This window comes from Chelmon rostratus, chromosome 20, assembly GCF_017976325.1.
Source record: "Chelmon rostratus isolate fCheRos1 chromosome 20, fCheRos1.pri, whole genome shotgun sequence".
In the NCBI taxonomy this organism is placed as follows: Eukaryota; Metazoa; Chordata; class Actinopteri; order Chaetodontiformes; family Chaetodontidae; genus Chelmon; species Chelmon rostratus.
The window spans coordinates 15,555,640-15,583,266 of record NC_055677.1 but is presented as its reverse complement, the minus strand read 5'-3'; the positions used below and the strand labels follow the sequence as shown (position 1 = coordinate 15,583,266).

The 27,627-nt window shown below is 44.2% G+C and overlaps 1 protein-coding gene across 2 annotated transcripts; it reads right to left on the bottom strand.

The window, feature by feature from the left end:
• Positions 1 to 1,183: 1,183 nt before the first annotated feature.
• Positions 1,184 to 27,627, bottom strand: mkxa (mohawk homeobox a). Of its 2 annotated transcripts, none has more exons than XM_041961652.1 (7): positions 27,530 to 27,627; positions 25,994 to 26,262; positions 23,367 to 23,526; positions 20,501 to 20,654; positions 16,838 to 17,209; positions 4,009 to 4,042; positions 1,184 to 3,868 (listed from the first exon to the last, which is right to left on the bottom strand). In XM_041961652.1, exons 2-7 carry the CDS (start codon positions 26,167 to 26,169, stop codon positions 3,661 to 3,663), a joined length of 1,104 nt encoding a protein of 367 aa, XP_041817586.1. In that variant the 5' UTR covers positions 26,170 to 26,262; positions 27,530 to 27,627; the 3' UTR covers positions 1,184 to 3,660. The 2 variants fall into 2 exon arrangements, with proteins under 2 accessions (XP_041817586.1, XP_041817587.1); XM_041961653.1 differs by lacking the exon at positions 27,530 to 27,627 and adding an exon at positions 26,354 to 26,450.

Sequence of the window (27,627 nt, the reverse complement as noted above, 5' to 3'; positions counted from 1 at the left end):
TCAAATTATATGTACAGGCTTCCCAAAGTATCCACATCATGACAGCTGATTATAAAATCTTTATATAAAGCCACTTATCTCTCGCTGCTGCTGCCCTCTTAAACTCCTAACAGACAGATTTTGAAACGCCAAAACATCCTTCTAAAGGTAGCAAAAATACACAGGGGACAGCAAACGCTGGGGCCCAAACCACTAATGTGTGGTGTGTGGTTGACGCAGCTCCCTCCTGTATACATTCAGCTCCTCCAATGGTCGGTCATGATTAGTTTGTTTAGCTCTTAAAAGCCACCCCGCCTTGTATGTCATAAACAAACATGTCCTATATTGCGATCAGTGTCGAGCGGCGGTAAGAATGACGACCCGGTGGCATCAACAAAGACAAACTGAAATCGCCGAAAGAGGACAGAATTTGTATATGTAATTTATGCTTCTGCTCTCCTTTCAAGCACACTCACACCCTGCATGTGGTCTGAGGCTATTTAGACAAGATTCATGATTAAGTGAAACATCCATAGTCTTTAAAGCTTCAAAAGTCTTTAAAGTTGCACTAATTGATTGCTTTCTTTAACAATGAATCAAATAGCTAAATATAGTGTGGAGCTATGAGCTTTTTTGGTCTGTTAGCAAATGTTTTTGCCGTATGACAAATATACTGTTTCGTACACGTATACAGAATACACTGTTTTGGTTTAGCCTCCTCACTTTCATCAGCCTTCTCTCCAGTTACGATGAACAGCTGTTTTCAGTGAGCTCCGATAAACCGACTGTAGCTACCCCAACCTACCTGCCCAGCACCAAACGAAAGGTGCACAAGTTCAGCGGCCAGCGAGTGACAGTAGTGAAGCATTTAGCAGCTAAAGAGCTAAAAGGAGTGAATGTTGTACTTACATTCATCAGGTAAACTGAAATACGACTCCAAATAAATGCTAATGCTGCTCCGTATCTAGGGAAAGTATAAAAATGCATTTTTCTGCTAACACGTTAGCCATTAATGCAGCAATAATATGTCACTGGTGTGTTTACAGTGTCTTCCGTTGCCCCCATGTGGCCAAAATAAACTGTTTATGAAAAATAAATAAACACGAGAAACAGCAAGAGCTTGAGGAAGTGTACATAAACAAATGAATAAAACACAGGATGCGTTTCATTTCATTCAGAGGTTTATTCATTGCTTTGACCAAGGAACAACTGTTTTTATAAAAGAAATTTTACATGAGAGCAACAAGGAGATATGCATTTGGTCATTGGATTGAAAATCCAGTCTCTATCAAAACAAACAAACAAAAAAATCTCAATTTATATAACTTAACAATAAAAAAACAAACTATGGTCACCACTTTTCTTTGTTTTTACAAAGTCCGTAATAATTTATAGGCTTTTAAACATACCGTTGCTTTCCATTTGTCAGCATGGTTGTGATAGCAGGGCTTGTGCTGGAGAAAGGCATGTACAGTACCAAAGTCTTGGCCGTAGAAACCCCTTTGTTAGCACTCGCAGAGTCGCTGTTGGCGAGTGACTGCGTGCAGGAACAACAAAGGCGGCTCTGTTGTCTCTGAAGCCTCCTCCCCACGCTCTTTCTCCTCCCAGTGAGCGGGTATCGTGTGAGGTGTGAATGTCGCGAGCGGTCCAGAGGTTCAGAGGTGCGATTAAAAACACAAGGAGCCGGCCCGGCACTACCCCGCAGCTACCCTGCCTGGATCAGGTGTATAAAAAACACATGTGGGAGCGCATAACCCCCTCTGCATAAGCAAATAGTGCCTGGGGATTGGCTAGTGCGATTGATTTCATTATACTTCCATAGGCACGCTAACAGGAATAATATAGGGTTGTCCTTCATTTCTTTTCCTTCCCGTCACCTCTGTGTAAAAACACATCCATCCATACGTTCTCAGCGGAGGCTGTGTGTTTTCTGATTGAAAACCAAGAACTGTAAGTGCAGCTTCTTCTTTTGTTTGCACAGTTTGCACATTCAAGACACATAAACAAGGTCAAAAAGTCACTTTGCGCAGTTTCACTCCCACTCAATGTCCTTGACCATAAGCACAAGTCTGGGTTGTCCAAAAAAAATAAAAACTGCACATTTAAGGAAGGAGTGTACATTTTGACACACATAAACAGTACCTTGAAGATATACATAAAATTAAAAAGTCAGCACAGAGAGCCAACTTCAGTTTCTCCCATAAGTCCAACTTGATTTCCCCTGGTTTGTGAACTTGGCATCGTTCACCGCAAACGTTTCTAACATATGCGCCGTACATGAGTACTCTCTGTAAAGCGGACTCTTTCCGTTGGATGACAAAAGAAGCTCTTAATGCAGTACGGTTAGGTGAAACCAAGATCAAAAACAAAACAAGCACACATATACAGACTGACAATAACAGAAACGTTCAACACTTGCTTGGCCAACAAATAGATAATACTGGAATGTATTTTTGAAGACAAACAAACAAAAAAAAGAAACAAGGGGGGGAAGTTAAACTTTTAAGCCTGTCCTCTGGCTTCTTGTAAACAGCAATTTGAATGTAATGCTGAACAGCTGAGAGGGCCGAGGATCAAACGGCTGGGGGAGCTGGTGGTGGCTTTTCTTTCTCGTTCGCTCCGGATTATCTCGTTCTGAACACGAACGTGAGAAGGCAACACTGTGTCCGCATGTAACACTGATAATGCGAAGCGAAAACATCCCTTTTAGGTCACGGCATTCTGGCGGAACAGATACTGCGCTGAACCTTAAAGCAAGCCTGCAGATCTACCTACGTCTGTGTGGGTGAACGTGACTTCACTTGGGTCCAGCTGAGCGCTCGTGCACGTTGCAGCAACTAAAAGCCCAGATAAGACGGGAGTCCTTCGCTGGTTAATGAAATCCAAGGCCGAGAAGTGGACGAGGCGGAGAGCGTTGGCTGCTTATCGATCTGCCGCTCACGTTCGGGCAACTTATCTACGTATGCAACAGTTATTGTTGGCCTGCCAGCACCGCGAGGCCGACTGAGACAAAACAGCGCTCAGTTTACAGTCAAAATGAAGGGTCCAGTCAAAACGAGAACAACTTCTTCAGGGAATTTCTGTCAGGTGTTTTTTATGTTTGTGTGTGTGCTATTTGAGTTCATCAATGGTGAGCTCATTCAGTCCTTAAGGCACAAGCTGTTGCTGGGAGTTTTTCATTCATAAAATAAATCCTGAATCATGACTGCGACTCTAAACTTAGTCAAATATTCTTCCGCAGAGGCACCTCAGTATCTGTACTTTGCATGGACCACAGTCAGTGAGTTATTCGTCTAAATAACAAAGGCACTTTGGCAAAAATACAAATTTCGTGGCATAAAAAAAGAAGAAATAAAAAAATCAGACTCATCAAAAATAAGTTAACATTACAAAAGTGTTTTGCTTTAGGAAATACTGCTGTGAAACAATCATCAACACTTGTCTGTCGCACATCAACCCAGCACAAAAAATTGAGGGCCTGTTTTTAATTTTTTTTAGACACCAATGATGACCAAAAAGAATGAGAGTTCTCTTTTTGTTCAACACCTCCTCGCCTCAATCCCTCACCTTAAACAACAGTTCTCTTTTCATCCTCTCAAGGGGGAGTGTGGGCTCCGGCGAGTTCGCTGAAACAGGAATGTTTGCTGGTTTGCATAGAGAGATGGGAGGATGACGTCAGGGCTAATACTTCTGCATCAGCGGCACTTTTACAGTCTTGATCTCTGCTATATGGGAGGACTTCTGGATGATGCAGCTGGTGGTCCCGGAGGCGCTGTCCTTCCCCTGCGCCAAGTTGGTCAAGGCCATGGCGGCGTTGATCTCCCTCCAGTACGTCTCGTCTTTGCCCTTCACCTTCTCCTTCTGCGCGGCGCCGACGCCACCGCTGCCGCTGATGATCGCAACCACGCGAAAAACATGCACGAGAAAGAACAAAACAGAGAGCCGGGGAGTTAGAGGTCAAGTTCAGCTCGTGATGAATGAAAATAGAGGATCTGGTCTGGGCTGCGAGGTAAAAGACAGTCCACTCACTTGTCACATTTACTTGATCCGTGGTCTGTGGTTTCTGAAAGTGCAAGAGGGGAAAAAAAGGTTAATTTTGCAGCGTTCTCTGGGGTCAGTGAGGATTTACTGAAATCTAGCCTAACGTGCAGGCTCAGGAGGTGTGCGTGTGCGCAAGGTCTTGTGCGAGGTCTGTATGTGTACGCCCTGTCCACTGCAAACATGTGTTGCTCTGTTTTCTCTCTTTACTCTGACGCTGGACAAAAAAAAAAGGACGTTTTGCAAGAAGCCGTCAAGAAACAAGGTGACTAATGGCATGGAGTTGAAAGATGTTTCTTATGACTCATAAACTCCATTCTCTAATATTTTGTTCGAAAACAAATGGGCCCCGGCCAACGTAATTGAGTTGTCTGAGGAAATCAGATTGAAAATGACTGAGCGTAAAAGATTTGAGTGGGAATGAAAAGGCAGCAAGTGAGTCAGTGAGAGAAAGATGGATGTCTGCTCTCTTCTTTTTTTTTCCTCTTCAAATGGGAGCAATCTCTGTCTCATATGTAAAACATTAGTGGGGAATAGCAGAGTCATTAAACAATGAAACCAAACTTCTCTTCAGGGCAACCAGCGTGTTTACTTCGGCATGCTGTTCACTCGGAGAGAAAGACCATGTGCACGTTGTGTGTGTGTATGGTTGCGTTGAACATGTCTTCTGTCTTGGGTCCAGCTTTAGGTACGTTTTTGCCCAGCAGTGAATATGATGACACAGGCTTGGCGTTTCACGAGGCATTAAAAGAGCAGAGCATCTGGATCTCCTAGCTGTGCAGCCTCCAGGCGCTTTCTTTAAGTCAACTCAACAAGCAGCCAAAGCCCTGTGAGCTTATAGGAAGTTCAGTCGTGACCAGGTATGGATGACCGGCCTTCTTAAGACAGTTCACAAGACGGAAAATTCTCTTCCATTCAGTCTAAAGGTACCAATCAGTTCGTTTTACCTCGGCCCTTTGCTCAACAATGACTTCACGCTCTCTTCTATTGCCTTTTTCTCCACGTGTCCCACCACAAACACATCACCCAGGGACAACCAGTCTCCTGCACCCCCCTCACCACATTTCCCAGTAAAGCAAATGGCTAAACCTGAGCTGCCGTTTTAACGAGACCCTTCCTTGCGCCACCGTCGCCGCAACATAGCAGTCGATGGGCGTTCCTGAGCGTTCCCTCCTACTAATGAAAATCTGCACCCTTCATTTTCGCTGGAATTTCATTCCCATGATTGTTAGAAGGGACTGGAAAAGGTTGAGCGGGGACACTGTGTTCGGGGTTTAGCATCGTCACACACGGCCACAGAGACGGAGAGCCAAACTCCTCCGGCGTCGGAGAAAGCACACACAAAGATTTTACCGTTCTGCTTTGTCACCTCTAACCTCGCAAAAGCCCTCCACAGACTTTCCAAAGATCTGGATCCAGTGTTCAGGCTTTCGAAAGCTGCCTTAAGTGCCTAATTACTCCCAACGCCTTTCTGTGTTCCTCCCTTGTTTTCCAAAAATGTTCCCATGTAGCGTGACCCATGCTGACAGTCCCGGGTTTGCAAGGCCTCGGGCTAATATGGGCCTGATTATGAAATTTCCTGTAGTTTTCCTGTTGGTTCTGTAATAGGTGTATTCCGCAGAGAGGGACAGACTCCACTCTCCACAGCTCTCCTCTGCTGATGATTCTTCGACAGAGCAGAATGTGTGTGCACGTGTGAGAGGGAGATGAGGACATGATAACCCAGAAGTACAAACCACAGAATGAGATTTCAGGTTTTAGTGCGTCAAAGCGTTCCAACAAAGTCCTCACATTCTCGTCTGGCCACAACTCCCTGCTGCGCTATCTTTCCCTGGGCCTTTATCTTGCTTCATCAGCGAGTCCCTTTCCCTTTATTGATATTCCTCATCCTCCGCCCTCCGCTCGTCCCCCCCCTCGCCGCTGTCGTACCCCATAATCCAGGTACTCGAGACTGACCATTCTCATGCAGCCCAGCCAAAACAAATGCAATGTTTCCCGTCTGTGTTTTAATAAAGGGTGACTCTGTGCTATGTCTTCCTCCACATTTTCAAAAGCTGTTTTTGAAAGCCCTTGATATTATCCATCTCTTCATCTCTTTCTTATTCTTTTTTTTTTTTTTTTTTTTTTTGGAAACTTGTGAAGGCATCCTCTGCACTCTATCTGCAGCTACTCCTTTGATTGTTGCCAGTGCCCAGAAGCGGACTGCTCCTGATTAAAAAATATGCACCATTCTCTATAATCACAACTCTGTAATTACAGCCCAATTACACTGTTTTCATGTGTTGTTTATGTTCCCCCCAAAATACATTAGCTCAGTGTTTACTGCTGCGGTGCTCGGTGTATAGATTGCTTGGTGACAGCAGCAAGAAGGTCAATAGCAAAGACAACATCAAAGACAAACAACATGCAGAAGAAAGTGTCTCTTTGTGTGTTGTGAAGTCATGGTGGGCTGTGCAGTGCAGTGTGTGAGTCTTTCCATCCACAGCTTGAAGTGTTTCCAGTGTGTGTGAGGCAGCCACTGTCCAGATGCTCCGTTCAGAACATGCAAAACAGTGTTCTCTGTGGTCTCTAGCAGGTGGAGAAGGGGTGGATTCAAAGCTGAAGAGCGCCACCCTGACCCCCAGGACCCCCTCCTTGGACTAGGCACCAGTCCCCTCCCTTTTGAGCCCAGGACCCCAGAATCTAGAAACGCACCACTGCATGCAAAAACTTTATTTCCAACACCCTGTGCCTAAAACATCTAAAACTAAGATTTTTTAAAACAAGAGCCGTGCCAAAGACTCAATAAATCGCCAATAAATCACCCAGGACCTTTTATTATTTTCTTATTCTTTTTTCCTTGTTTTTTCTACTTTTTTGCTTTACTACTTTGCTACTGAACACTCAGTCCACTTTGCTGTTGCCTTTGGGCTTCACTGACAGTGGGGTTTCACGGACCGCCAAAGGGGAAAGCTAAGAAGTCTGATGGTTTCTGGCGGCATGCTGGAAGTCCAAAAATACTAGCTCACTTAACATCACCGCGGGGTAATGGAGGGAGAGCAAAAAGAGGGTAAAAAAAAAATCCTTGAGTCGCTTGAACAAAGCTTGGTGAAAAACTTGGTGAAAATGAGGGAAAACAAGCGGGGGCTGACAAATTAGAGAGGGAATGAGGTTACACCTGTTAAGATGACTGCGGAGGAGAGCGGTCGGCTATCATCATTACCATCTGGTGCTGTTGTTAGCAACATACAACAATAAACAAGGCCGGCTCTGTTGCCCAAACCAAGGGCTGTGCTGAATTAGGCAGACAAATAAACACAAACACACATTTTATATGACATTTATGTTTCAGGCTTTCAGTCGGTGGTCTTCGCCAAAGTGACTTAGAGTAAGTGTCAATTCTAACGTCACCGAAAATCACATGCTGCCAAATGTAAGACCTCAGTGTGTTTACAGTGTCCCAAAAACAGCAGAATGAAGCGTTTAAAAAAACAGAACAGGTAAGAGGAAGGACGGATTTTAAAGGAACAGTTTAACATTTTAGGGAAATGAGTTTATTTGCGTTCATTCTGAGGGTTAGACGTTGCCACAACACTGTCGTGTCTCTGCATTAACTATGCAGCATGCTGGGGGTTGATTATCTTAGCTTAGCTTAAAAGATTGAGCCGGCTTCATTTGTTGAAGAAGAAAATGACATGTGGTAAAACAACTGCAGAAAAAAACAGTAAGTGGACCTTAACTTAAGATTATTCGGTCAAATTTTCAGAAATTAATAAAGTTCTCATATAAACTGTGATTCAAATAAAGTTTATTATTGTAATTATCATTACTACTATTATTATTTACTTATAGATCAGCTATAATCCATTAGGGTTAGGGTTAGGGTTACAACTTCTGGGTTCGCCAGGTAGTGAAAAATCTGTTTTGCTGCTGAGTCATTAATTGTGATGTTATTATTTCTAACACACCATCAAGTTTACCATTATAAATGTTAACAGCTCATTAATAATGAGTAATACGCCGCAATTACTCACATTAATAGAGTCATTAATAAAGAGTTTCTCACTTAAGTCATTACAAAACATTCGCAAGTCATCAACAGTTATTCATGTTACAATGTCATTGATAAAATCCACCAAGTCTGTCAGTTTAAATGCTAGCCAATGGCAGCTAATAAGGAGGATAAACACCAGTCGAAGGGTCTGTTTGAACCAGCTGGCAACTCAAAAGATGTTCTCAAAAATAGCTTCAATAACTGATCGAGAAAGTGTGAGTAAACTGTATTTATAATTAATAAATCCATTAGTTTAAACTAATAAACATTTTATAAAGGAAGACTTTAGTGGTATAAAAAAATTATATGTCACTGGGAAGGAGGTGAAATGCGTTTACTTTGACTGGAATGAAAAGATTATTCCACCACTGGAGAAACAGCTGGAAGCACACAAGCACACACGCACAAATCCAAACTCGATTGTTGAAATGAGGAAATGAGCTAAGCTGATTTCCTCTTAAGCACCTGATGAGAACCAGAGTGGCGACAATCTGCTCACCGCTGACCTGTGCAACCACAGGACACGTCAGGGTGAGGACACGTCATCGTGTCATTATGTCTCAGGCAGCCAGTCAACCTCTGAGGATGAGTCAGGACTGAACTGTTACTGTTAGGTGAATCATGGCTCTGCTGGAGAGAAAACCCATCCTGCAGCCGCACTCCAGCAAAGCCCGCCTGATGAAGCTCGCCGGATGTCAAGTCACAGGCATGTGGCTGCGTGGGGCGGCTACTTTTAGCCAAAGCCTCTTTGGTTCCAACCAAGAAGGAGATGACGAACGCTTCAGACCACTTACGGCGACGTCTAATGATGCTATCTCTGATTTGACACCAACCCAAGCTGAGTCGTGAGCATGAGGTGCGACACTCAAGCTTCTGGGCGTCCAGATCTATCTTTTCTATATTTCTGTAACGATCTGTGTCTTTTATAATGTCAAGAAGAGTCTGTAAATGAAGTTAGAGATGCCTTGGCACTCCACTACCTTGCGCTCTGCCAACGCTACTTTTATATCACCCCTCCCAGCCATCCCTCTCTCTGCCTCTCTCTCTCTTTCTGTCTCTACGGGTGGTGAGCGCTAAGTCTGAGGCTCCAAAGAACTAAACTGTCAATTCCACTCAGCTCGCCAAAGACATCATACACGGCGTGAATTTAATGCCTTCTCCATTTGCCCTGACAACACTTTCATCACAAAAAAGTTGAATAATTAGCTCTTTTGCTATTAAATAGAACATAGACGGGGTGACAGAGCCAGACAGATACAGAGCCGCTGCCCAAAAAGTGACTCTCCCATCTGCATTTCTTTTTCTGTGTAGCCTTTTTTTCCATGTCTGCCCGGCAGATGACACGCTGGTGTGGCTGTGGTCAGGGCAGATAACCAAGATCCAGCACTGAGCATTACGCTTTGTGTCGTCTCGCTAGATGGAGAAATAATAACAGTGTTTCAGATGTTTAAGCGCTGCCAGGTTGTCATTGCGTTTACGAGTGCCAGTAAACAGAGAGTAATCAGGGGCCCCGTAAATCAGCCAAAATGAGAAGAGCGTCTCGACGAAGAAGTAAATACGTTGTCATGGCGAGCGTGTGAGTGTCTTCTCCCCATGTGTGGGTGGGTGTGTGACTGCCAGGGTGTCATGGACAAACAAACAGAAAATAAAAGAAATAAAATAAAAAAACAAGGGACAAATGGGCTCGTCCAGAGATCAGGAATTGGAATTTGGCGTGGCAACAGAAGATTGCATGAAAATGATCATCAGAGAAGATTGGAAAGGAGACGGCGATAGCATCAGAGGATCAGAGGGACTCATACTTCAAATACTGACTTCATGACAACAGGGACGCTGCTCGCTGGAGCAACAACACCCCTGATGACGAACAGATGAGCCTGTTATCACTGCTTTGACACAGCAGGTACAGGAGAGACAAAACAGGGCTGACTCTGACTCTGTAACATCCTCAGGGATGAACGGCTGTTGTTTTGCGGTGCACAAAACACACACACATACACACACACACACACACAGACAAAAAAAAAGCAGCAACCACAAGTAAACATTATTTGGACTTTTAAGTGTTTTCGTGTGTACAAAAATATCCTTTTCTCTGGAGCTGGAGGCCAAATGATATGCTTGCGCTGCATTCACTGCATCATTATGTTGCAATTCTTCACAGTGGTGGGTCGAGCTGCCCTCTCGCACACTTGGGGGATTTCTGTGTGTGTGTGTGTGTGTGTTTTCTGTGTCCTCGCCGGGTCACACCTCTGCTCTCTCATTAAACCTCCCTCTGCTCTCCTTCATCCCGTGGGAACACACAATGGTAGCCTATTGTTCTAGACACAGCTCGGTTTTTAAAATGGAAACAATTTGTGTTTTATGCAGACCAGGGCTGTGCGGCTCGGTTTCCCTGACTAGGCAGGCAACTGTGTTTTCTGAATCCGATGGCCTGAACGTGTGTGTGTGTGCGCACATGCGTGTGTCCCAAAAGGCCTTTACGTGCTGATGATTTAAAAACGATCAGGTTGAGAGGGCTCATTATTCCAGTTCTATGTTAGGGAGTTGCGTATAAACAGTGTCTGCGCTGATGTTTGTCTGTTAACACTTCTCCGCAGGACGACAGCCAGAATGAACACTGTCTCAGTCTGCTGCTGTCTTCTCTGTTTGCCTCGCACCCAGCCTCTGTTTAGTGGTCGGAAGCCAATATCCCAGCTTCCCAATGACAGAGGTTCACCATCAGGGTTTTTTTTTCTTCCTCTCTCTCTTTTTTCTGCCTTTTTATCCACCTTTCCATTCGCATGAAGCTGCACCGCATCTTGGTGCCAGGATTATACCTCACCTCTGCCAACTGCCCGGTCGTTCCCACCGTTGGACCAGCCACACCCTGGAGGACACTTCACAGCCTTCATCACTGGAGACTCCTTTAAAGTGCATTATGTGATGTAAAGCTGTTGTTTGAGCGTATAGGTGTGCATTAACCAGGGTGGTGGTAGCATGTAGCTTGTGGTAATTACATCTGAACTCTGTCTCGAGGGAGCAAAGCCTATAGTACACACACACACACCAACACACACAACTACATATGCAAGTATGTTTGTGTTTAAATCCTCATTCTGCGCTGCCTTTAAGGGTAAATTCACCGAAATTATACAACCACACACCTCTCAGTGTGATAGTATGTGGCAGTGTGTGTGATAGTGAGAGCATATAGCAATTCAGACAGATTAGATGTCTTCCTGTGACATTTCCTCCTCCACACTAATACAACCGGGTTAAATGTGATTTAATTTGTGGATAATCCACAGACATCACTGTTTCCAGCAGCGGTTCCTGACATTGGGCGCCACGGCTCCCTGGAGTGCCTCTGGGATTTGTTCATTTGATTTTTTTAACAGTACTTTTGGGATCATGTTTCACCACATAAAAATGAGGCACAATGTCTTTATTCAGATCCCCTTTAGCTTCCACAAAGCGGTGTCTAGTCTACCTGTGATCCAGGGCCATTTGTTAGATCCTTGAAATGAATTCTTGAAACAGTCTGAAGGAGTCTGGGAACCACGCTGGTTCAGCTCCAGTCCTCTACCAGAGAAAGCAGCTAGCAGTGAGGTCTGCTCCAGCTGAAGTGTTTCTGGAAAGACACCATGCTGTTGAATTTTCAAAATGAAAAAATTTAAATCATCTGTTACTCACAAATAAAAATGCAATCATCTCTATTGCACTGGCGAGTTTAAGAGGTGGATGCTCGAAGGAAAACTATCTACAAGGCCAGACACCACTGAGGGCGAGAGCAGGAATATGAACAAAATATGAAAAATATGAATTTGAACTTTATCCTCATCCCCGTTTATTGCTCTCACCCAATCCCTAAATCCAAGTCCCAGTACTGAAGCAGCCCCTGAATAAAGTGAGGACTAGTCAGCTGTCCTCACTCTGGCTCATTTCCCGCGTCTCCCTATCTTTGTGAGAAGAAATACATGAACGCACACACACACACACATCTCAGTTCTTCCAACCACAGTCTCTGTGTCTCTTAGTCACTGCCACCGTGCTGTCTTTCTTCTCCCAACAGGCCACTGTTGGAGAAACTCAACTCTAGATCTGGATGGAACAAGTGCCTGCCTCTCCTCCTCTCATCCCTTCCACGCTGATTCCTAAAGCCCAACCTGAACCAAGTGAGTCTTGGCAAAAGCCGCTGCCTTGGAACAACATCCCCAACCCCCTCCTCTCCCTGTCTTCCCTTTCTCCATTCCTACGAAACTATGGAAAGAGCAAATCCTAGCCAGTCCGTCCACATCTCTGGATTCCTGAGATGAGGAGTCCTCATCCATCACTGTCCGGGAGTGGCTCATTGTCACCGAGCAGCCCTGCGTGAGCATTGTCTTTCCTGTTGCTCTGTGGCATACAGTAAATTACGCCGCCGCTCATCAGTCAGCAGTGACATCGGGGACTTAAATCAGACACAACAGCCAACATCCCTCAACAACGCTGCTGCATGAATCATCACAGTTGGGTTTCTCTTTGGAGAGGAAACAAGAGAGACATTAATGGTAAAGGAAATCCAGTTAAGTATATCTTGTTAGTGAAAAATACCAAAACAGCCATGATAGAAATCTTTTTATTTATCATGAGCCGCCATCGGATCTTTCTACAGTTCTACCTTCAAGAAAAGAAATCCAAACAGTCTCTTTTTTTTCCACATTAAGATTACTTTTCTTCCATTCACCTGGACGACTCCAGAGCTCCTTAAGTGCCACTAAACTCTCCAGGAATCAGTAACTGTCTGGCACTCGCCGTGACCTCGTTTGAAAGGCCCTCAGGCCTCAGTGGCTGCTGTTTTCATTGAACGCATTTCTATGAAAACTATGTGTTAGCAGCACCTGATTTAGAAATAAGTCACTTTATATTTATATTGGTTGACGCGGAATGCAATAAACCGTAGTGACAGACAAAAATAAACCATCTGGACACTTTTTAATCACTTTGTTGATCCCTAAATGTTTCCTCTGGTGCCATCATCAGGTCACATATTTAATTTGTCCAATAATTTTTGACCAAATACCTGCAAAACTAATTCAGCGTCCACGTTGATCTTAGTGCTAATTTGCAAATATTAACTAACATGCTCAGTTAAGATGGTGAACACAGCAAAAAGTATAAGATCAGCATTTAGGCACTAACATTCAGAGCACATTAGCATGCATCCTAATGACCAAAATATACTTGCAAAACTAACGCTTCATCTCTACTATGTGTGTGTGCTAATTATCAATTGCTAGCATGCTAGCAGGCTAAACTAAGAAAGTAAACATTGTCTGCTGAACATCAGCATGTTAGCATTTTCATTCTGCGTGTTTCAGCAGGCCAACGACAGCATTTAGCTCACAGAGCCAGTAACATGCATGTACACTGGTTGATCAGAAAAAAATGTATTTCATTTAACTTTGGAAAGAGGCACACAAAGATGTAATTATTGGAACGTTGCTGATGGGCACTGTCCTGCTTTCAGCTATCGGTATTTTTCCACATCAATAGAAACATTGGCGAGCCATCAGGCTACTGCACTCAGCTGTAACCAGAGGCCGTAAAGGAGAGAACCTGAGAAAATGCACCACTGTCAACCTTGTGCAAAATGTCTGACAGAGATCTCCCAGTCTCCGTCCGCAGAAACGTTGGGAGTTATTTGGCGTATAATGATCTATATGATATCGGACGGGGCAAATCTGGTACGGAGCAAGAAGGAAAACATTGAGCCAGATTCCTGCCATTTAATATCCCATTAAAGGGTAATTTGGCATGAAACCCCTGGCATGTGTGATGGAATTCTACTGCTCCTTGTGTTCAGTGACATTCCCCACAGGCTTTGGACTGTAGGTGTGTGTGTGTGTGTGCATATGCGTGTTTGTACTGGATGTGTGTGTGTGTGTGTGCATGTGCTTGTATGAGGCCTGTGAATGGTGCGCGAGTGTTCGTGTGGAAGTGTGCGAGCCCTTTCAAGCCAGCAGAAGTGTAGTTTTCCACTGGGGTGAATCTACACTCTCCATCTCCTGCCACGTCTGACTGCCCTCTGTAGTCACAGATAACACTGTGGGCTCAACAACAGCCAACTGGCCTATTAATGGACCTCTAGCCAATGGGAGGATGGTTGCCAGGCACGCCACTTTTTGCTTGGACCAATCAAAATTGTTTTACAGGCAGGAATTCAGCAAAAGAATGTGCCAAAAGACACCGTTTGCGATTCACATTTTTTTCCTCCCTACTGACTGAAAATGTCAGACATTTTAACGAAACATAGGGGGAACATTCACAGAGCCTAAATCTGATTTATTCTGTCTTTTCTCTCTGTATAACTGATATAAGTACAGATTTATGTGAAATCTGCAGCTCAGGGAAACATTTTTCTCTTATAAAAACACAATAAAACTATTTGTAAAAGTGGAATGTGTTCACTACGAAAATATCTGGAATGTGCAGCCACAGGAGAAAAAACTACAGAGGAAATGATGCAAACCCAAGCTTAGAATTATTCCTCTCTGCCTCCCTCTTTCATTTGCCGTCTGCGCCGGCGAGATCAGATGTGGAATTAAAATTTCATTTTCTCGACTTTTCTTTGTTTCGTTTGTTCAACTGGGCGATCGGATCGGAGGGCCCCAGCAGGTGTTCGGCCCCATGAGTCAACACCGCCTCGGAGAACTTTCCATGTGTGGATTCAAAAGCTTCTCTTGCATGTAACAGAGTAACACTTCTGTAAAGGTGCCAGAGCCCAGAGAAATCCAAGAGGGAGACGTCAGCGCCAAGAAATTATATTAACCATAGAGATAAAATAGTTACTCTCTATTAAAAACAGCAGGCCAGCCAGGTGAATTAATCCTTTTTTGGGGATTTCTCTTATTAAAGTCTGGTAGAGAGGGAGTTATAAGTCTCACTTGGTCTATCCATCTCTTTCTTTCTTTCTCCATCTGTGAGTCCCAGCAGGTGCTTCAATGTGAAAAAGCCCGATGTTCGTTCAGGTCACAGGGTTTCAAGTTTTTCGATCAGGAGGACTGCAAGCGTCGCAGCCACTGATGCATTTCATACAAACCCCACGCACACCCCCCACCCTCCTTCACGCTCACATAATAGGAAACACATTTGTCCATAAGAGGAGCTCTGAATGGAACACAATAAAATCTGCTCTTCCCTGCGCAAAGCCCCCGTCCTCCGTCGCTCCATCGCATACACCTTCAAACCTGCCCCCCTCCTGGTCCGCTCCACGCAGAAAGTGAAAGTGTTACCATTGGTTGTGAGGTCCGCCTGAACAAAGGCCCAGTGTTCTCGGCTGAAGAAGAACTTGGACGGACCGGGCCCTGATTGCTCACAGCTCTGACGAGTTGCGAGCTGAAGCGCTGCGAAGGTCTTTGCAGCGTGCAGAGCTGCGTGATTTGCGAGGGCCTGACAGTAAATTCACAGTGAGGGGAACACCAGCATCAATTACATCACTGCTCGTTCACCGTGAAAACACAAGTTTCCCCGCTGCCTTAAAAATGTCAGGCAACTCGAATAATTAGCTCAAAGTCGCCTCATGAGTCATTAAAAACTACAACAAAGACATCATAGATTTTTTTTCTTTGAATTACAAAAAAGTGTCTGTAGAGAATTTTAACCCTCAAAGAATGCATGCTGGGAAATCAGCTAATATATAGACGATGCTTCTCTTGAAACTTCATTTATTTCTGCTGACATCTGCTCATCATTTTGCAATTCTGCCTTTTTTTTTTTTTTTTTGCCTTTAGTTCACCGTCACTGATTTAGAAAAGTTTACGATGTTTAATCTAGCTCGAAAGTCACTGCTGCACAACAAAGATGCCCTGAATAAAAACATGTGCTGGTAATTAAGCCTGCAAGGCGTCATTTTTTTAAAAGGGCTATTCCCTTCCAGCAGGTGTCAAACCCGAGGAGCAGAACATACTGTACAAAAACACATGGGCAAAACGAGACAGTAAAACAGGAGCTTCATCTGGTTTTATCTCACGCTGGAATGTGTTTTTCAGCGTGTAGATGACTTTCTCTGAAGAGAGCAATAAGAGCATGTACGAATAACTCATTCAGCAGAAAAAAATGTAAACAGCAAGTGGCCTGTATCAAGAGATTCAAGTCTGTTTTGCACGCCGCTCGCTGCGTGTTTTCTTTTTTCTTTAAAGGTTACACTCACACCATGTAAAAAAAGAAACACATTTAGGTATCGCACACACAGTCTGCCGACACACAAAAGCACAGCCTGTTTGCCTTGCCCCTGCTCTCTCAACAGGACCTCATGGCAGGATCAAAGGCATGCCAAACAGTAGTCTGACAGTGAGCATGTTCCACATGGCCTTGTTGTGTCTGGCCTGCTAAAGCCTGGTCAGAGGAGCCGGCTGGGAGGAATTCCTTCTCCTCTCTGGCTGGAGTGGGCGAGAGACAGCCAGTGTTCTTGTGTGAGTGTGTGAAGTGACAGTACACGGGCTGCTCTGCTGTGGATGTGTGACTGTGTGTGTTTTGGACACAGTAGGCTTCGCTCTAATAGAACGTAGCCACAAGAATTACCAGATACATTAAATAGTACATTAAATGAAAGCAGGGAGGTGGAAGAAAACAGTGTGAGAAGGCAGCAGCAGCCAGAGGCAGGAGAACGGGCAGAGAGGCAGACAGTTGGAAATAATGGACCAGCTGCAGGAATTAAAACAAAATGTGCAGATGGAGGGGACAGAAAAAGAACAAAAGTGAAGGATGTCGTGTGTGCGAGGGAGACTCTTGAAGGGAAAGAATGCAAGAAATGTGGCTCCTTACCAGCTCGATAAACAAAGTTCGCCTCAGCCTCGGAGGAGGACGGCGAGAGCAGCTCGTCGTCGTACTCGTTGGAGCTGAAGGAGCCGGAGTGGTTCCGCTTGCGGGCGTCCATGACGGCGTTGGCCACCATGACGTGCCGCAGGGAGTCGTTCAGGTAGCGGTGCAGCAGGCTGCTCTTGTACTTGGGCGGAGACACGTAGTCCTCGGCCAGTGAGGCGGCCTCGGCAGCCGAGCGCAGCCCCGCGCCCATACCCATACCCATACCCATGGCCATGCCCACCATGGAGGAGCCCTCCTTCTTGATCACGCTCTGGTACATGGGCTTGTTGAGCTCCTCTGGGCCGCTCTGTGTCCTCTGAGGGTTGTCCACGTCTACACCATCAAGGGGCAAAATCATAAAAAAAAAATTTAGATGTAATGCAGACATACATTTTCCAAAGCACAGTGTTATTGCTCAGCCACACACACTGTCTTGCATACTTTTCCACTTTTTTATTATTATGATTGCCTTTTATTCCCACTTGTAACTCAAAAACTGTGTGATTGTGTAGTTTCCTGTGTTTCCATGACATTTGCATATATTTGCATATGTAATGAGCTCTTCGTGACATACAGTATTTTTATAAGATTTGTATCTGTGTCAAATCATGTAATTCTTTGTTGGCGAGTGGATGTTTTTTTTAACTGTTTCACTGTTACGATACAATTTTTAATAGCTAATAGCAGTCCCTATAGACATCCATTGTATTTATACATAGCAGCTACCAACTCCATTTCTATTTTAAAATGTTCATTATTGCACACTGATCAGTTGTCAATATGTTCATTATGATGAAATGTACAGTTTGTGAGTTACATATTGTAAAGCACAGCAATTCCAGGTTTTCCTCAGAAAAAGCTTCTGCTGTTTAATGAACTTCTGTGCACTGACTCAGAGTCTGGTTATTTTGAGCTAATCTCAAATCTAAATACCAGGGCAGGGAGATTTCAACCTGGCGCTCCTGCCCTCCTGTTGGCATCGCCTCAAGAGCAGAAAGCCCGGCAGAGACTTTAGACGCATTACCAAACCATAACGGATGGTAGTCTATTTCCTCTCCATCATGAGCACATTGCCCCTCTATTCCCCTGCAGAAATAAATAATTTCCAGGGCGCTCTGCAGCCGAAGAAATTGAATTAAAGCACAGGTCCCTACCTGATGAAAGAAACGGGGAGGAAAGATAAAACACCATACTGAAAAACCAGATATCCTCTGGCAGGAGGGAAATCAGGGAGAAGTTCACTCTAGTTACTGTCCCTGCCAAGACTGTAATTTTGTAATTTGGGAGGTTGGACATTTGATTCAGTCTGGGCCAAATTAAAATTATAGCTCCCACATATCAGAAACACATGGAGGTAGCGTACTCGCTCTCCTTCCCCTGTGCTGTTTGAGGTAAAATGCAGCAAGCGCTTCAGCATCCCCCGTGAAACCACACAAGTGACAATAAATCTGACCTGTTGTTATAGTCCCATGACAGCGTCCTTTTCACGCTTAGGTCTGCCACCTTTTTAAGCAAAACTTCCTCTCTCACGCCTACATGACAGCGTGTCCTCACCAGATCCCATGCGGAAAACAGCATTTTCTCTCTGGGACCGTAGCTACAAAACAAGCTGGACCGTTTCAAGACAGTAAGAGGAATGTACGCCGAGTCAGTGGGGTCAGGTCTGGCCCCATAAATAGCCTCTGGAACAAAAGCATAGGCTTAAAAACATAATGGAGGGCCTTTTAGCGCATGGGTCAGAAGTGGGAGCAGGCTGCGGATAGCTTCATAACCATAATGTGACAGGGAGAAGAGTCAGGGAGATATACAGAGCCTCCGGTGGTATAGTGGCCTGTGGCGGACACAATGCAAACACCATGCACACATTCCTCTTTCAGCCACACGCTCAGCCTCTCCTCCTCAAAAATTTAATTAGAGATCACTGACACCACAGCGCTCTTCCTTTCGGTTCCTTCTTTCACTGCAGGAGTGTGTATGTTTTAGATTTTTTTTTTTTTTGTTTCTTGACCCTGTTTTCAGTGCCGTCAGTGAGTAGAAAAAGGCAGCTGCTGTAAATACACGGTTGACAGAGAGCTACTCGTTTTCAATTGCAGGCTGGGAGACAGAGGTTGGCTCAGTGGGGTGTCTTAATGACAGCGTGTCGCAGCCCGCCGGCCTCGGCGTCTCCCGGCTGGGTCACACACTCACCATTTATATAGATCCAGAACATGGCTGCGCATAGCATCGGCCTGCTTTAAGATGGGCACAGAGGGAGAGGCCTTTGGCTCCATTTCATGTCATAATGCTAGATTTCAGTTTCGGGGGCACAAGAAGTATGATGTAAGGAGATTTTCCCGGTCACTCTGCACAAAGATCATCAGGTTCAGACCAGCGTATGTGAGCCTTTTTGACGCGGTATCTTTGAAGTGATCGTCCATCAGGTTGATGGATATGTTATGCTAAGAGAACTTCCTACGTCCCCATTACAAGCAGCCATAACTAAAGAGGTGAAGCGTCACAGACAAAAATCTTTGTTTTTCAGTGGTTTTAGTAATGAAGGATCATATGCATTGCTGGGTTAACCTACCATTAGACCCTGAGGCCAAAACTCTGGGTCCCCACTAACCATCTGTTCCTCCTGACAGCTTTCCTCTCTGGACTGTGTACTACACAGTCTATACTCCAAAAATGACAGCTTTTGCCGAGACACCAACCAGTCCTCCTCATTTCACTCAGGGTTTGCCACATAACAAGTCAATTGGTAGTCAGTCAATGAAATACAATTGTCTGCAGGAATTAGTATCATGTAATGGCACTATCAACTGTAATAATAAAGCTCTTTGGGCTGTGGTTGGACACAGAGCTGGGGTCATTTGTGCAGCCAAAAAAATATCAAAAGCTGCTCAGTGAGAGTGACACAAATTTCAGGGGAGAGAGAGGAAGCTTGCATGACAATTATCTCAGTAACACTTTATATTAAAGTGTTGTGCATATTGGTAGCAAATTGGTTCTTTATTAGTCATTATAAAGCACTAATCAATGCCTTATTCTCTGGGTTAGGGCTATTAAGGAGATTATTAAGATCAATAACTATCTACAGCTACTATATCTTGTAGCTGTAGAATATGATCTTGCAGAATAAGGATTTAGTGTTTTGTCATGACTAATAAAGAGCCAATATTCTACCAGTATTCACACTAATAAGCATCTAGTTGAAACTCTTTTAAACACAGTACAGGGGCACTGCAGAAATTTAGCATTGCACTTTTCTAAATTTGAGGGACTCGAATGAGACAGGAGACAGAGTCATGGTCAAAGTCTGCACAGCAGAGGCTAAATCCTGATTTTTGGTCTCTGGTATGAGGCCAGCTCTAAAAGCGATGGATCTTACAATTCCCATAATGCAAAACATGAGCATCTTTACATCAAACCCTCCTTAGCTCCTGCATGCACACGTCGTTGAAAGCCTGTATTTCGGACCTTCTGTCAGAAGCTCTGAGTAAACAGCCGGTGAAGGTGTGGGGCCACAGGGCAGTTGTTCATATTATCAGTCAAGCTGTGATACGGCCGGTCTGCGAGTTCTCCACCGTACACGAACCTCTTTTAACCAGGAGTGGCATAGAGAAGGAGCTGCTCGAGCCGTACCTTCCGAGCAGCTGTCGTCGCTGCTGACGCTCAGCCTCTCCGCGTTGCCCTGAACATATTTGTTGTAAAGCTTGATCCTGAGCGCCCAGCTCAGGTCTGGCTGCCTCACTGTGTTCTTCAGACGCCTCCTGGCATTCGCAAACCAGTTGGAGACCTGAGAGGAGGAGAAATAGAAGGAAGCGGGGAGACACAGCAAATAGAAACATCTGTTATTGTTTTGACTCCAAACACCTCCACATCCATAGCAAAACAAAGACTATCCTTTATGAAAACGTCTGCTCTCTGCCTGCCATCAGTCTCATTCAGAAAAACCGAGAGAGACCTGAGGCAAAGGACAGAAACGGAGTCAGGTTGCAGAGCAGCTCTCTGAAACCGAGCTTTAAGAAACATCGCAGACGCTCCGGAGAGACACCCCAGCATGCATCTTTTCTCTATCGCTGCCATGTAGAAACATTTAACACCCTCCAAACGCCGCACGGCCAGCGAACGCAACGTTTCATTAACTAATGTTCCGACCGAGATGTACGTCCCCCATGCTTATTCTGGACTCGCTCAGCCTCCCTCCAATAATACATTTTTTCCAACACTGTCTTCAAGATGCAATAAAAAAGACACTTGAGCCGGCGCTCTTCCTTTCACTGGGAAGGGAGACCATTAGATGTTATACTAGAATAACTTTTCATGCTCAATAGACTTCAAGCGGCTTATGAAGGGGCTGGGACAGGGGCCTTATGCTAGAGTACTTATTTTTCTGATCCCCTCTTTCAGTATCGTGTTTCTCGTTAACTACGACCATCCCACATCCCTTTGTCTCCAGCCCAGCGCTGTGGCACACCGGGGGGAAGGCGGCAACTAGTACATGTGGCTTGGCTGGAGGGGAGGCGAGGCGAGGTGAGACGAGGCGAGGCGTGGGACGGCTCACTAATGAAGACCGGAGGAAAGATGGCCGTCCCTGGGGAGAGAATAAAGAGAAAGGACGGCACGCCTGCTCAGATGACACCCAGAGAGATTACAAAAAGGGGGACCCAGCAGCCAAACCAGGTCTTTCACCCGTGGCCTGTACCGTATGTACCGTAGAGGAGACGGCATGCAGGCACGGCGAGGGATTTCAGCGGTGATGGAGAGATGGCACTGGCGTATTAGCACAAACTTTAAAGAAATAATTTACAACATTGACATGGAAAAAAGGGACTGCTTTGCTAAAACATGACAGATTTAGTTGCTTTAAACACCTGGTGCCAGGTGGGTGTTCCCAGGGAAAAACGCACAGGAAGTGATGCGTCCTACAGTACTGGCGGCGGCAGCAGTGGTTTGTTTGGACTCAACAGTGGAAGAACTGGGTAGTTCTTAGCCTCCATGAATGGACAGGCAAAGAGGAGGATGCCACCTGAGGCTGCAGCTAACTATTGCTTTCATATTGAATCATTTGTTGATTGTTTTCAGGAATTTTGATTCATTGTTTAGTCTGAAAAAAAATTAGAAAATAGTTCAAATCATTTGTTTCCAGAATTCTGAAGTGATGTCTTTAAATTGCTTGTTTTGTCTAACTATTAGTACAAAAATTCTCTCTGAATGTTATTTACAAAGATAAAAAAAACGAGAAAGGCAGCATAAAATCATAAATAATTGACAAATTAGCAGCAAATATTAGACATTTTTCTTGATAAATTACTTAAATGATCAAGCAATTATAATAATTTCCTGTTTATCAACTATTCAGTTAGTTGATTGAAGGTCAATATATTTGACATTAAAAATAACTAGAGTCAAAAACACACAGATTTACAGACAGCTGGCCTCCTTCATGTTGGAAAATGCAATAAAAATAATTTACCTGCCCGTCATCACCCTCGTTCAATTTCAAGAAATCATCCACTGAACTTTGACACTGCTGCTGGTGTTTGGGTGTCAGCTTAAACGTGTGCGTGCGTGTGTGTGTGTGTGTGTGTGTGTGTGTGTGTGTGTGTGTTCGCCGGTGTCCAACACAAAGCATTCCTCTGCACTCTGCTCGCCCTCACCAAAACAAACAGCTCCATCAGGCTCCCAAAATGAGAACCAGATTAAGCATCGTGGCCGGCGGCCCAAAAAAGCCGCCGCAGACTCTGTGAGGCCGTATCAGTGACCTTGTCAGCCAGATGATACTGTACATACACAGCTGCAAGTGCCAGACACAAAACACACTCATATCCACCATTGGGTTTTCCTCTCAGTGGTCAGTTTGTCAGCCGCTGCAGTCAGGTTGTTCATTGCACTCTTGCATTATCAGTAGAGGGTGCAATAGAACTTAAAGCATATATTTATAACTGCAGTGCAACTACACCTAGAAAAGTGGGTCCTGGTTTGACCTGTGGGTCAAAAGTTGTCTGAAGATAAATCAGGATTCAAGAAACAAATCAAAGAATAACAAAGAAGCAAATACATTTTTGCCGCACAAAAAATCGTGGCTATTGTCCTAGATCTTCTATTTTCTTGTGAAATCCACAATAGTTTTACCTGCTCATGTATCTATAATTATAAGAAAATCTAAGAAAATAAAACCCCCTTTTTTTAAGAGGTCATCAGCCAAGAACAGAATTACCAACTGTAGCATTTGGATGAAGGTAGAAATAACATTAAGCACCACTGCATGAGAGCTGTAAAATAAACAGCTCAAGATGTAAAAACACTCTCTACGCACAGCCTCTTAATTGCAAATACAAGTCAAGATCCAGCTTTTCAGTCCCGATTAGACAGAAACTCAACCACAGAAATCAAATTTCACTTTTTCCCCCACTGATCGCACTCACGCCCGCGTGGATACGAAGAAATACCTCACTGTCTTCAGCTTCACTTTGTCTTGTCGGGAGCTGCCAGAAAGCGGACTCACCTGGACCAGGGTCATTTGCGAGCCGAGGGCCAGCAGGATTTTCTCGGTCTTGGTGGGGTAGGGGTTGTCTCTGTGCTTGTAGAGCCACTGCTTGAGCGGCCGCGCCATGTCCTGCAGGGCCTGACGCTTGTGTCGCACTTTACCGCCGCTGGGACGGCCCCTGCGGAGGAACGTGAAGATTAATCAGCCTGATAGCAAACTGCAGGGAGAGCTGAGTGCAGGAAAAGCTGCTCCAAGATATTATATAAATGCACACGTGAGACCTTCACCTTCAGTTCATGCATAATTGAATTATGGGACACATTTCTTTTTCATCTAAACCTGGGCTGTTTTTTCTCTTCTGTCTTGTACGTTTATTTCTTCATAAAGTCCTCTTTCACTAGTTTATAATCTGCCAACATATGAACATGCAGGATTTAGCCTTTCTTTATGTGTGTAAGAAGGCTGATTTGACATGTACCCATTCTGCATTTGTCCATAACATCGTGCTCATTATGTCAGGATAACATGTTGGTAGACTGTCTAGATTTAAACTTGTCCTTTTTCAGACTGAAGTAAAATCTGGGTTTTAAGCCATAAAAGAGAAGCAGGATTATGTTGTTTATTGAAGTCAACCAAACAATGTTGTGCAGCTGCAAGCGGAGTCCTGAGCAGTCCGGCGTGTTGTCTGAATTCGTTAGTCATGACACATAAAGTGAACACTCTATACAGTATGCAATTTTCTCACCCAAAGCACTGCAATTAAGCAAAGAGAGGTTAAAAGAGAGACATAGAAACACAGCGAGAGAGAGACTGAAGCAGACACGGGCAGGGAGAGAGGGAGAAGGGGCCACTTGCTGTTTATTTTTCATTGCGTGTCCCCACAAACCGCCAACACTTTGCAATGAAACAAACAAAAACGTTTTGCTCGGGCGAACATTTTTGCCAGATTAACATTTCACATCCAGGAGAAGTGGATCAAGAACAATGCAGCTGGGTCACAGTCACAGCCAAGCCATCACACAAGGGACTGACAAAAGCCTGAAATTATACTTCTGGTTTTCCTTTACAGAAAAGAGCCGTGATATAAGTCCAGAGGATGCTATAAAAAACATCACAGCAGGAATATACCCAGAGGTGGACACTAAATATATACATATTCTGAAGACAAGAATACAGCCACTAACAGCTCTGCAGCGATGTTATAAAAGATAATGACCACAAAAGATAAGGAAATCACTATAAATTCATTACTGGGGGACACAGATGCCCCGTGAGTTCTTTTCATTGAAGTGCGTCTGGAGCTGCCTGTTGGTTTTCCTGCTCTGTGAGGGACTCAGTCTCACCTTAGCTCCAGGTTTTATGAACCTGTAGATGTCAGTATGGTGCTGCGCTCTGCGTCTCCCTTTATCTCACCAAAAAGCTCCACTGACGGCAGATGTAACATATTTTAGTCTAACCTCAAGTCTGCCTGAGGTTCATGTTCTACAAATATTTTCCTTGTAATCTAGATCGGTATGAACATCCGAAAAGACATTTTACTCTGTGTTCTGAACTTTGGTTTAAACTCTCAAACACACCCTCACTCTCTCTCTCTCGCTCTCTCTCTCTCACACACACACACACCTCTGTTTAATAATTTAACGTCCTTCATTAGGACTGATGCTTCCCTTGAGGTGACACCTGACAGTCACATAAGAACATTAACTCACAATATTCTTTCTTATTATTGAAGTTTGCTCCTTGAGGAGGCTCCTTAAGGTCACTGTTCTCGCTCTGTTGTCTCATATGAACCCAACAAACATGAAAATAAAATAGGACAAATAATGAAACTGCACAAGCTTTCCTTCCACCTGCTCCCTGTCACATATAAGGAAAACAAAACAAAGTGAAATATAGATTTTAAAAAAGAACACTTGGTCCTTGTGTGATTGAGCAGACCACACAGAGAGTTGAAGGAAGGGCACATTTATTTATTGGAAGCAGATGGAGACCTCGATTAGACACGCTACCGAACACGCTGACCTACTTATTAATTTTAAAGATTAGCTGTGAACATGAACACCTAAATGAAGACCAGATTGGGAAACGGTAAATACTAATTCCTTCATCCATCAGATCCTGTTGCATTAAAGACACATGAAAAAACTCCTACTGATTGATTAAATTGGTGTTTGAGTCTTGAGATGTAAAGCATCAGTAGTTACAGTTTTAGACTTGTGAAAGACGTTCCCTGTGGACATTTTATCTGCGCGTAAATTTCAGGTTTTCGTGCGTAAATGCGTAAATTACGCAGGGCTGCAGAAACTGTTTTATCAATTCGAACTTTAATGAGCTGTCAGGCAGCTTATGCACATATACACATATGCTACATAGATCACCAGTGTAATTTTATCAGAATCTGACCCAGGAAGCCCAATCTGAGTTTGATATTTCTTATCCTCTCTTAATTTTGAGCACAAGCTGGAGGTTCAACTACACAACCCTGATAACAAAACTACCGCTGTTGTCCGGTTGCGTGCTAATGAAATAACGGTCAGCAGAGAGCTATTCCTCATCAGTAACCCCGGGCTCCAGTTAATCCACAAGTTAGCACAAGCCACACATGCTGAGCAGCAGCGTTAAAGACAGCAGAGTGCTCCACATACCCGCTCCGCCTGTGTCTGATGGCCTGGTTGTCTCTGATGGTCTGGTTGCTGGAGAGGAGGTCTGGATGCTGCCCGTCGATGACTTCTAGATAATTTCTGCTGCTCATTTCCACCTCTTTCGCCTTCTCCTCAAACAGGACCTGGCTGCTCAGCTTGTTAAACACTATGGTGTTCATCTTTGACCAGATATTCCCCCAAGTTGTCTGATGCGCAAAAATTAAAAAAGAAAAAACTCTCCTTGGATGTGTGACAGTGTCCCCGTCTCTCTCCTGCGGAACAAGTGTGGATATTTTACATAAGTGGCACATACATAAAGTAAAAAATCTGAACTTCTGTCGGAGATTATCATGAAAAAATTACCTGTCATATAAGCAACAAGCATTTCCACGTAAGCATTCAGAAACAATACAGAAAAACAAAACAATTCAGCACCTTCACTCTGGTGTGTGTGTGATTAGGTTAATCTCCACTATGTGTCTGCTCAAACAAAATCGCTGCATTAAACAACATCATCTCGAGCTGCAGCGGACCGTGCGTAACTGCGCCGCTGTGATGCGTCATAAGGTCGCTCTTTGTAAACATCTGCATCTGCAGCTCCAATTCATAACACCGGATTTGTGTGAAATCATTAAGCCCTGAAAAAAACAGATCTACGATCAGTTAGGTGTGTATTCCACGGTGCAGGCGTTTTTGGAAATAAGCAATAAATAAATAAATAAACAGCGCAGACAGCAGGTCCATTATGAGTAATAAATACAGTTAGAATTAATAGATATATTACATTTTAATTGGTGCGCCACGCTGCAATGAACCCAGTCCACAATTTAGATTATTTATTCAGTCCCAAACTCAAATTTTCATACAAAACTCTATTCTATTAAATGCAGTTTCACTTTCTATGAGCAACGAGGCAGAACAGAGAACCTACTACAGCGCATTCTACAGTGTGGGTGGTTTGGACTGTATAACACTGATTTCAGTTGAAAGTATGTTGTTTTAGAAATCCAGTTCAAGCATCTTGAATATTTCTGCCCTGCCTCCTCTGCACTGCGGTCGAATAAACCCTGAATGGTTTATTTTGATTCGTGCTCTCTCCCCTCCTTTTTTTTTAAATGCAAAACAAACAACCCCGCAGGCTCCTCAAATGTGACATTTTGTTTCCCCCTTTAGCTTCAATTCAGAGTTTTTCTGTGCAGGTTGAATATTGACTCGGTCACGGAAACAGGCGCACCGTGATGTGGTGCCATCAGCAGCAGGCTGCTGCCAGATCTGTTCAGTGCCATGCAGTGATGTCCTCTGAAGTGAACACACAAGAATAAAATTTAACGCTGGCAGTGGATTTAGAGTCAATCTGTACTACAGAATGAAAGTCATGAGGACTACTGTCAGAGTAAAGAGCAGCGCAAACTCACTCCTGCCCATTCAAAGTTGGTAAACTGGCTTTAGGTGGGTTTATCCTTCACTCCATCCCTGGTTCCCAGCTATCGCTCCCTGCCTCAACAGCCATCAGTGTGTCAATGTATGTCAGTCAGTTACCTGTTCCGGGCCCCTCCTGCGTCTCTCTGCTGTGTAGAACAATAATCCTGTTTCCAGTCGCCCATTCCCTGCTCACATGTTCCCGTCCTGAGATCCTG